General features: G+C 42.4%; 1 protein-coding gene across 6 annotated transcripts in view; it reads left to right on the forward strand.

The window, feature by feature from the left end:
- USP40 (ubiquitin specific peptidase 40) overlaps window positions 1-11,556 on the forward strand; it is an 83,660-nt gene that overhangs the window by 61,415 nt on the left and 10,689 nt on the right. For 5 of the 6 annotated variants that reach the window (XM_008588357.1, XM_008588362.1, XM_008588358.1 and 2 more), the window contains exons 25-29: window positions 2,835-2,961; window positions 4,965-5,059; window positions 6,404-6,522; window positions 7,228-7,293; window positions 11,040-11,250. In XM_008588357.1, coding sequence (XP_008586579.1) covers window positions 2,835-2,961; window positions 4,965-5,059; window positions 6,404-6,522; window positions 7,228-7,293; window positions 11,040-11,250 — 618 coding nt within the window. Of the gene's footprint in view, window positions 1-2,834; window positions 2,962-4,964; window positions 5,060-5,156; window positions 5,197-6,403; window positions 6,523-7,227; window positions 7,294-11,039; window positions 11,251-11,556 lie in introns of those variants that run through there. The other variant, XR_551648.1, reaches the window with a different exon arrangement.

The raw sequence follows: 11,556 nt of genomic DNA on the forward strand, positions 1-11,556 counted from the left end.
GTATCAGTACATATAAATCTATCATTATATTTAATGGCTACATAATATTCCACTATTTAGAGATACCATAATTTAACAACCCAGTCTCTTTTCAAAGAATATTTAGGTTGTTTCCAGTCTTTTGTTGATACAAGTTACACATTAAAAAATACCATATATGTGGCATTTTGCATACACACACACACAAACACACACATTTTTTTTTTTTTTTTAAAGAATGATTTTACAGGGCCGGCCCGGTGGCGCACTGGATAGTGCGCCGCTTGGGAGGCGCGGCGGCGCTCCCGCCCGAGGGTTCGCTCTGCATTGGTTGCATAAATTTACTCAAAAAGTAAAATCATTTTTTTTTTTTTTTTTAAAGAATGATTTTACAGGGCCGGCCCGGTGGCGCACTGGATAGTGCGCCGCTTGGGAGGCGCGGCGGCGCTCCCGCCCGAGGGTTCGCCGGTCCGGTACGGGGGCAACACTGAGGGTTGCGATCCATTGCCGGACACGGAAAAAGACAAAAGACAAAAAAAAAAAAAAAAAGAATGATTTTACTTCTTGAGTAAATTTATGCAACCAATGCAGAGGCTGTAGATGACTCATATTTCCAACTGGGGGGGAGGATTTGCTTGGTCTTATAATATCAAGCCAGTTGGTGAATTTGGCTCTCAATAAGAATTACATAGAATTTAGCATCCTTATCCTTTCTGTTTCTCTCAAGATGCTTTCAAGCAGCAACTGCTTTCTTAATTAAATGGTAGAGAGATTCTCAGGAAGATCAGGAGGAAGTCCTTTGGACTTAAGGATTCTCAAGATTTTACTCCTTGTTACAAAGCATACTTGTGCAAAACCATGTGAGTTCCTCAGGATCACACTGATTTGTGAGGGAGTCAGGCCCTTCTTAGCAAGATTATAAATCTGCTCCTTCACATCAGATGTCAATCTCAGCTGGTGGGGACACTGCAAGATAGGGCAGAGCCGACTGGGACAGGCCCTTCTCTGGAGCATGCACATAACCCATGATAGCAGAGGTCACATGTCGGGGTGCTCTCTCGGTCATCCAGGCCCGGGCTCCGGATTTCCCTGGCTGTGGCCACTGAGTGATCCCTGGCAGGTTCCCTATCCCCCCCAGGGAGGACCAGATAAGTTGCCCTCTGCGGGGTAAGCCAAAGAAGGATCCCCAAAGGTAGGTGAGTGCACCGCCCACCTATTCAGCCCACAAAGGAACACTCAGACGCAGCAGGGGTTCTGTCAAGCAGTTCCGTTTATTGTCTTTTAAGCACTTGTATTTATATCTAAGCAAGCGGGGATTTCCACACTGAGAGCCAATCACTGGAAAGGTCACATGTGCATGCACCTTACTTTCCTATGCTTAGCCTACTGATCACGAGCGTGCGGAAAAGTGCAACTACCAATACAAATTTTTGCGGAACTAAAAGTGACACTCCCCCTTTGCTTCCTCTAGGTGCCATCTTGTGTGGACCATGCGGGTGGGGAACTTAAACAGCTGCCATTTGTGTGGACCATGCGGGTGGGGAACTTAAACAGCCGCCATTTGGTGTGGCCTCCTTTCACCCTAGCAATTGCTATAGCAAGTGGAGTGGTTGCAGCCCAATAGTCAGGCAGCAAAAAAAAAAAAAAAACCCACCATTTTGCATATATTTGAGTATATCTACAGAATAAATTCCTAGAAATGAAATTCTTCAGTCAAAAGTTATGGCCTGCCATAATGTAACCACTCTTATAAAAGAGGGACCTTAAGGTTGGTTCATGTTTTTTGCTACCATATACAATTTGCAACAAATATCCTTGCATATGTGGCTTTCTATGCATGCTCTAATATGTTAAAAGGAAGATTCCTAAACATAGAATGGTTGAGTTAAATGACTCAGGCATTTTACATTTTGACAGATGTGGCCAAATTACTCTCCAAAATCTTTGCAGCACTTTGTATTCCTGTCACCAATTTACAAAACTTCAACTTTACCTATATTTTCATCAACATAGAATATTATTAGGCTTTCTGGTTTTGACAAACTGCTAGGTGAAAAAAATGGAATTTTTTTGTTCTTATTTTTATTTATTTAATTGAATGGAAGTTGAATGTTTGTTCATCTTCACCAGTTTGATAAACAGAAAAATACGAGTGTATTTCAAAAAGTTCATGGAAGGGTTCATATGATCTTTTAATTCTGTTTTTCTATGAACTTTTTGAAGTACCTCTACTCTCATATGTGTTTCTTGGAATATATATATTTTAAAATGTTTTCCATGGTTATTTTTCACATTCTCATCTTCTATAATTGGGAATTGAGCACTGTAACATCATCTTTGATCTTTTAATAAATCTGTTAAAGTTCTTTACTAACCAAAAACGAGGTAGGAAGAACTAGCTAAATTGGTAAAATTAACTAACTAAAGGGTATGTCTAAGGCAATGGGCTTATTTTATGTAGTTTATATACAGGAATCCAACAGATCAATAGGTTGTTGCATCTGTATAATAATTGGAATCTGCTGTAACTGGTGCATTCTGCCAGGGGATCTCTTACAGTGCCTGGAAATATTGGGGTAGTGTACTCTGGCAAATATTTTGTTATTTTGTTTATGCTTCTCATTTATTTTATCTACTAAGATACTTCTAAGCAAAGAACATTTAGTCTCGGTCATCCCAAAGTCTGATTTTTACAATTTTAAAATGTTGCATATAAAAACAATAAACAAGTATAATTTATGGCAGTTAATAAATCTGAAAAGAAAAACAATAAGTTCAACAACATTTTATGCCATTAAGACATTTCCATCTTTGGAAGTGAAAGTGGAGATTTTCTTAATCTTTGTACATCACAGGGTTTCCTGAAGGTGCATATCTGGTGGTACCAGCCTCGGGGTCCCTCAGAACACTGGAAGAGTCATCAGGACCGGACCAACTGTATGCCTTCCCAAGACAGGGTATGGAGAGCTGCTTCTACTCAAGGTGAGGACCAAATGGAAATGCAGCAGCCAGCATGTCACAAAGAAAAGTGAAATGACTGCTTCTGCTTTGAGAGTCCATTGAAATATTTACTTTAAAAATGTAAGGTTGAAAATCAGAACCTATTTATTCTATAATAAATCATTCCATAATCATAACACCATCCTATCTTTATACAGTGCTTTGTAACCTCTGGAAAGCACTGTATATCTTATTGTTATCTCAATAATGTTATAGTTTTTCAAAGACCTTTTATGTTTCATCTCCCAGGACCCTCAGGACAATAGCAGCCCCATTTATTATCATGTCCCAGGATATTGAGGCTTCAGCCAATTCCAGTGGCCTCACTGCAGCCCACGGGGGCTGAGAGCAGGGCTGGAATCCACATCCTCCACATTTCTTGGTCTTTCTGCATCTCCCACCCAAACCCCCAAGAACTGTTTCTAGAGCATGTGACATCATCTCACTCACTTCTGAGAAGAAATACAGAGCACAAACATGCAGTAACTCAAAATTCCATATGCACATCATAATGAGTGGAAGTCACTAGCAGTGAATTGAATTACCTTTGTGCAAATTGGTTATAAAGAAAATACAGTTCAATCTCTTTTGGAACCGTAGATAAAGAGAATATATTTTTAGTAGTGCCTACTCTTTAGGTATATTTTTTCCTTTTAACCATGGATTACTTGTTTAGCTTTCATAGTACTGAAGTATTATATCATATATTCATATGTCTTTTTATCTTTTTTTTTTTCCTTTGGCAGCTGGCTGGTACAGACCTGGACTTTGGTGTTATGAGAAACACTAACCAACTGAGCTAACTAGCCAGCCCTTTTTATCTTTTAAACCTCAGTAATGAAATTGATGTAATGAAATTAATATAAATGAGTCTAACTCTTATCTCCTTATTTTTTGAAGTTAAGTTTCCTTGTATAGAGTAATAAAAATATACTGAATCAGCTATGAAATGGGCATAAAGTTATTTTTCAGTTGGGTTACATTGGTTCATGTGAACATTCTAAAAATGCTTTGGTGATAAAATAATAATTACATATAGAATTGGATGGATGTTTAATCAGTGTGTTTCTCCATGAAACCAAAGAAAAAAGTTTATTTTTTGGTAATGCTTTTATATCACAGCAAATGGAAAATATGTTTCATTCTTTAGAATGTCCTAAAATTGTCCTTCGGGTTGTACCAGCCTATAGTTTCCTTAAATGCAAGACAAACCACTCATGAAGAGAGCTTTTCACTTAATTTACTTATAATCTATCTATAACTTCTTCTTATGTACTAGCAGTGCACTCAGCAATAAACAAAGACATTTAATTAAAGCAAAAATATTCTGAATTTAAAATTTAGTTACCAGCTTTTATATTCAGAGTTTTTGATGAGACAGCATTTTATTTTTCCCTTTTTCTAAACAAATGTGGACAGGCCCTTCTTATTGTCCAGATTTCCTTCATTCAGTAAACATTTACTGGGCATTTACTCTGTGTCACCCACCACACCAGGTACTGGGGCAACAACACGACAAATAGCTACCCCTCCCGAACACCCTGCTCTTTTGAGGCAGATGTAACTCATGCGTGCACAGAAGACAGACATAAGAGTGACAAGCCGGGATAAGTGTCATGAGGAAAAGCAGGGAGCTAATATTGAGAATGTGGGCAGAGTCTTCTATGAGGAAGAAAGGAATGTGGAAAAGAACATTTCTAGGTGCCAGACAGCACAAGAGTACTGCTCCTCCTAGGATTCAGCCCACTTGCTCCTTGGCTGCTCACTCACCAGGCAGCGCTTCCTCACCGTGGAGGTCACAAGGGAGCCAATTCCAGAGATTCAGTGGCTCTTGAATGGAATTTTAATAAACCTATTACAATATCAAAACATATTACAATATCAAATAAACCTATTATGACAGCAAAACATGGCAGTGTACTTCAGAAAAATGAAATAAATAAGTTTAAGGTTCCTTCCAAACATCCAGCTCTGTCCTTTTGAAGGTGCTCCTGGAAACGTGCCCGTGGAAGTTTCTCTCCTCTACTTGGGAGATGTGGAAATCTCAGAAGATGCCTCTCTCGTGGATCTGAAGTCTCAGGTCAGACTTCTCCCTGCAGTATACCTTAGTGGTGATACATGGCTTCTTCTAGTGAGATATTAATATATTCTTCTATTTCCTTTTCCCTCAATTACAGTCTGTTCTGATATGGCATTTGTTATATGCCATGTTCAGTGGTGAGTACCCGGCAGGCAGCACATGCCTGTGGCTCAGACAGCTCCTGGCGTTGCTTTCTGCAGTCGCCCCGTGGCTCTCACGTACCCCTACTCTGACAGGCATGCTGTGCTTTTGTTTGAATCTATCCTTAGTGACTTGCGGCTTATGTTCATTTTTATTTTTTAGGGAAACATGGTTTCTTGAAACATTTGTAAAGCATTCACTTTACCCCTTTATTTACGTTGTTTTCAAGCCATTGTGATCCATATGTTAAATGTTGTTAGTGAAAAGCTGTGTTACCAGTTTCCCAGGTCAGAATATCAGCTTCTATGTTAGAATGCTACAATAGATAATGTTAATGCATAAGAAAACCACACAGTAACAGAGAAGGAGTGTTTCGTCCAAATGGGAAGGCTGCAATTAAGTACAACACAGAATGTTGAAGATGCTTCTTAGTATCATTGGACTGAAATGAACCTCCCTTCTTTCCCTTAAAGGAAAAAATATGGGGTATAGATGACCAGCAGTCCTTGGTGTTTGGCTTTTGTGTGTCCTCGGTGTATGAAATTTTTTTCCTCAGAAAAAGCAAATGGCCTTATTCTTATGAGAAAAAGTGGGAAGATACTTTTTTTTTCTTACATTAGGTTGAAAGATTTAAAAAATCGCTGTTTGGGGGCCAAAAATGGATGAACATTGGAAACTTTATATGCTTCAACCTAAATGTAAATAGGTGCTTACCGTTATCTACTTCTACAGAATTAAAAAGCAGTTTGGGACTACCAGCTGGATTCAAAGACATTGAAGTATTTCACAAAGTTAGCTCGCTGGCAGAGGAGAACCGTGTCAGCTCTGCTCACAGCTGAAGGTGCAGCCCAGGCTTCTTCCAGAGCGGACTCTGCTCTGGTGAATTACGTTTACACAGAAATTAATTCTAAAGTTTCCTTTTTAAAAACATGATTAAAAAGGAGCTTTTAGCTCCTTTAAAAGTAGAAAACTCACTTATTTCTCAAGCTGACTTCAGTGGAGAGGAATATGAAAATTACTCAGGATTAATTTCATTTAAGAGAGGGATGGATACTCCTTTGATTTTTCTGAATAGATTGTATCATTACTTGAGATACTCTTTCCCTCAGATGTCATTGTGTAGTACTTCATTTTTTTTTTTCTAAAGCATTATGTTTTTAAGAGTGCTTTTTAAAACCATTGGAGAAATGTTTCTTTTTCTAGGCCATGACCTTGCCCCTTTTCCCGGAGTTCGCTGCTCCGTCCCCAGCCTTCCTCCGAGCCTGGATGGTGGAGAACAGGCGCCCGGGCAGGCTTCTGCGGAGCGACCGGCAGCCGCTCAAGTACGTGTCTCGCTGGATGCTCAGCAGTCCCTCTCTGCTGACACTGCGGTGCCAGGAACTGAGATGGCTGGACGGAGAAGTCACATAGTAACGGAAACATTCCCAGTCACTCCGCACTTTTTATCATAAACTAAACTCTAGGACATCATCAGCTTTCCGTATTAATATAAATGTAGCTTTGTGTATTTTTTGCTGTGCTCCAGAGGCTGTGACATTATCATAACTTAGAAGTATTTGGAGTGAAGTCGAAGTTAGGGATGAGCTGTTTCTCATTCAGGGAGTGTTAGATTCAGCTGATTCTCCTCCTGGAACTTTGAATTTAAAGAGTGTGTGTGGACCATTAGGTTTAGTTAGTTTCCTTTGCACAAAGCAGCCCTGAGGGCTTCTTTCACATTAGTTCTGATTACCACCCAAAAAGTGACTGCCATGAGAATCTAAACCATGGCCAAACAGAGGGAAATTTATTTGGCAGTTGGCCATTTTCACAGATCCAAACCTACGTTTAGTAAGAAATGACCCAAATATCTAAATAATCACCACAGCAAGTTTTCTAGTTTCTCCCCTTTTTTGAAAGTTTAAGTGTTCTTATACAGTATTCAGAAAATGATTCTTTGCTTAAGAAAAAAGCTTCAAGTTGGCAAAAATAGTATTCAAATATTAAATGATAATGTCACTTAATACTATTTTGTTTCACTTCTTTTTCAGGGAGTATAAACTAGGACGGAGAAATGAGATCTGCTTAGAGCCCCTTCGGAAAGAGGAAAACTTGGGGTAAGAAATTCTACTGCACATATAAAGTTACACATATCATATTGGGAAGTATGTCTCTTTAAAAATGTAACAATAGCGTAGTATTTTTTTTTTTTACTGCTTCTAAGGAATCTAGCAAGTTAAAACAGATTGTGTTCTACAGATATGTTTGTATGACTGGTATCTAGAATCTGAAACTTATTCTCCCACAAGAAAAGTAAGGGAGAATTAATTTTTCAATAACCTCCAAGTGCATATTGACCCCATAGTTATCTGAAGTGTCAGCAAGATGCTCGTCTGTAGGTCTCATCAGTGCGCCAGATCACCTGTTGTCATGCACTTGTCGCTCTGCCCCCTGACCAGCTTTCTTCATCCTAATATCTTTTTTTAAAAAAAATTTTTATTGAATCAAAATTGATTATACATATTTTGGGGGTTCAACATTGAGATATGTTGATCAAATCAATATTACTAGCATATATATTGTTACAAATCATAATTATTCTTTATGCCTCTTGTCCAATCCCTCCCCATCTGCCTTTTCCTCCCCCCCCCAATCACCCTAGATTTCTTCTAACCCTCTGAAAGAATAATGGTTACTCTGTTGATTTGCTGCCCAAAAGATCTGTCCAATGCTGAGAGGCATGATCAGGTCCCCCAATATTATCATAGAGCAGATGTCTCTTCCGTCACTATGGAATGGGCTCTGTGGAGAGAAACATCCTCCTCCTTTCTTTATCTCTGCTGGTGACTCTCCTTGTGTCAACTCACTCCAGTACCTGGCAGACCATTTGCATGGTGGTTGTGGCGTCTAGCTGCCTTCATGGCAGCCATGGTTATCATGGTGGCTGTGGTGGGCCACCCACATGGAGGAGATGTTTTTGGCATGCTCCTTGGCGCTGGTGGCGTGCCTATTTGTGGGTGGGGAGGTCTGGTACCCGTCTCCAATCCTTGGGTACCCTGGTGGTTCCTGAGGCACTGGTGGTGTGCCTGGGCGGGAACTAATTTTTTGTCCTTTGCTTATTTCTAAAATGGGGGAATGTCCTGTGGGAACCAGTAGTTGAGCTGTGTGGTTGAGCTAAATTGCTGCTTTGCTGCTCTTTCCCTAGGGAAGACTTTTTGTGTAGCTCAAGGTTTAATGGTTGACCTTACAAGTACTTCCAGCTCTCCAGAGACCTGGTGCACCAGGATTGTGTAGAAACTCTGATCTGGGCCTGAGTCTTTTCATCAAACAGCACCCCATGCAATTCTGCATTCCTGACCAGTCTCCTCTGAGTGGTCCTATGCTGATTGGGGGGCGGATCAACTGTCCTTGTTGTGTCCCAGTGTTCCCCTGGTGGGCCCATTTCTCCCACTGCCTGTACTTCAACACTTCCCATGGGACAGGCTGCATGCCAGGTCCGTTGCGATGACTCACTGGCTTCTGAGTGGCTCCCCTTTTTCAGTTGTTCTGGCTCCTCGCTCCTGCATGGGTCCACGGGAACCCTATTAGTGGTCTTGCTGTCCTGGGGGCCACCAGAGTCCTCTTCTCCCCTTCCGCCTCCAGGGAACTCCATCTAAAGGGCACGGCTGTGGCTTCTGCCAGCTCCTGCTCCATGTGCTCAGCAGCTCCAGCCTTAAAGCGGCTGTAGGCTGAAACACTGAGAAGTTTTTCTTTCTCTCATCGTGGCTTCTCCCCATTCATGAACTCCGCAGGTCTCTCCTCCTCTTATAATGTTACATTTTTGTAGTTGTAAACTCATTCATTTGTGGGAGAGAGTGACACTGGGGACCATCTATTCTGCCATCTTGACCAGAACTTCATCCTAATATCCTAATGTCAGCTGACACACTACATTTACTACGTGTTATCTGTCCCCCTACTAGAATATAAGCCTCATGAGAGCACCTAGAATACTGCCTGTTTCATAGTCAAAAACTATTTATCAAATAAAGAAGCACCCAAGAAACTGTCTACCATCAAACCATCCTGTTCTTTTGTCACTATGGGAAAGTCTTTTATGAGACCTTTTTGTAAATATCACCAAATATTAAGATTCCTCTATCTGACCTGATGAAGATCCTTGTCACAGTGTATTCTGAGAAAGCACCCTTCAACCATGTCTAACCTTCATTTAATCCCAGTGCACTTACAAACCTGCACTCTTAATACTAATAGTATGACCAGGAATAGTTTCCTAGAGGGGAATTCCTGGATCAAATGGTATGGACGTTTTAAACCTCTAAAATCAATTGTTAAATTCCTTTCCAGGTAAGTTACACCAACTTGTGTTCCCATAAGCAGACTTTGTGAGTATTTACTTCTTCTTACCCTCCAGCCAACACTGAATAATTTTACTGTTTAGATGTTTCCTAAATTGATAAATGAAAAATGGTCATCTTATTCTCATTTGCTCTGGTCCTTTGATGGCTAGTAAGGTAGAGCATTTTTTCAAAGGCTTATAAACCATTAGTATTTTGTGAGTGTGTGAATGAGTAGTTTCATACATTTTACTTAAAGAAAAAGTCTGATGCAATTGTGGGAGCTCTTTGTGTAGGAGCGACGTTGCCCCCTTTCACACGTGTCGTGAGGAGGGCCCTTTTGAGGGACAGCAGTGCACTTCCTTAGACCCCTGCCCACTTGGCTCTTCTGTCCTTGGCTGACCTCCAGGGCACCTTCACTGTCCTCGGGGAGGCCTCTCATCCCTCCTCTTCACCCAGCCCCTGGTACCTGCTGGGCACCTCCAGCATGTGTGCCGCAGCCCCTCTCTGCTCGGCTGCAACAGCGGGTCCCCACTGCGTGCACTGCCCAGCAGCGCCTCGCCTGCAGCCCCTTACTGTCAGCATTCTCCTGGGCTCTCTTCCTCCAGCTCCCCCTCCTCCTGTGGTATCACCCTTTCATTTGGTAAAAACGTCAATATAACAGAAATACAACATTTAAAATCACTCATTGTCTCACCAGAAAACACAGTAATTTTCATTTCCCCTTTTCTTTGTTTTTTTTGTTTATTTTGTTTGTTGGCAGCTGTCCGGTACAGGGATCCGAATCATCTCCTTCTTGCTACCATCCAGTTCTTATCTGTGGTCTTTCCTTCGTGTCCTGTAGCGATCTACACACCTAACCTGTTCTCCCACCTTTCTGAAGGGGTCTCTTTCTTCTCCTCCAAGGCCCTTTTCCTGCTAAGTTTTCTGGTACTCCCGCAGCTGCAGCCATAGTCTGTCACCACCTTTGTGTCTCTAGCCCCAGCTCTAAGTCCTCAGTGCCTTCACCTTGGCCACCCACAGCAACTCAAATCTGTAGCACCTAAAATCAAGTGCATAACTGTCTGCCTCAACCAGCCTTTTCCTGCCAGCTTTCTGGGTCCAGTCGCACAGCCAGCAGTTCCCAGGAGCCACCGTGGCTGGGAAGCTCAGTGAGGGTGGGCCCCTCTGAGCCCTTCCCTGCCCGGCGCACAGTCCCGCCTGGGCTGCTTCCACTCCGCCTCTGGTCCGCTTTCCTTCCTTCCCCCGCTGAGGAAGACTCCTCCGCCTTCAGCCCTGGCACTGCCTCTCCAGGGCCCTCTGCTGAGGACTCAGAGCAGGATCTTCGCTTCCAGTCTTCTTCAGGATTCAGGGAGACTGGAGTGGAGGATAATGGTTTCTCACTAGCATTCAGGATTTAGGGAAAATCTCTACTTATAAAAACCAGGAAAGTCAAGGGGAAGCTTTGCCCTTCATGCCCCTACAGTTACCATGTGCTTTTCATTTCGTGTGTTTGAAATCTGGCATCTGATTGTTTTCTGGTGCAGCCCCCAGGACATGCTGCTGAGGACACAGATGCGCATCCCCGGCACACGGGCCTATGTCCCGGCCATGGACTTGGTGTGGGACACCGCCCGAGGCTGGACTGCCGGCTCCCTGCGGCAGCGAGTTGCCGACTTCTATTCTCTTCCAGTGGAGAAAACTGAAATTGCCAAATACTTTCCTGAAAAGTTCGAGTGGCTTCCAATATCTAGCTGGGTAAAGTTGTAGGGCTTTCTCAGAGAAATGGGGCGTACTGGCATGGTAACTATGCTAGCTACAACTCTTCACGGTGATAGGAAACTGAGTAAGAATTTGAGGTTGGGGCCGGCCCGGTGGCGCACTGGAGAGTGCGCCGCTTGGGAGTGCGGCGGCGCTCCCGCCGAGGGTTCGGATCCCATGTGGAGACCGGTTCCTGCTCACTGGCTGAGCGCGGTGCGGGCGCAACACTGAGGGTTGCGATCCCATTACCGGTCAGTAAAAAAGACAAAAAGGAAAAAAAAAATTAAAAAAAAAAAAAATTTG

This window comes from Galeopterus variegatus, unplaced genomic scaffold, assembly GCF_000696425.1.
Source record: "Galeopterus variegatus unplaced genomic scaffold, G_variegatus-3.0.2 Scaffold4788, whole genome shotgun sequence".
Taxonomy (NCBI): domain Eukaryota; kingdom Metazoa; phylum Chordata; class Mammalia; order Dermoptera; family Cynocephalidae; genus Galeopterus; species Galeopterus variegatus.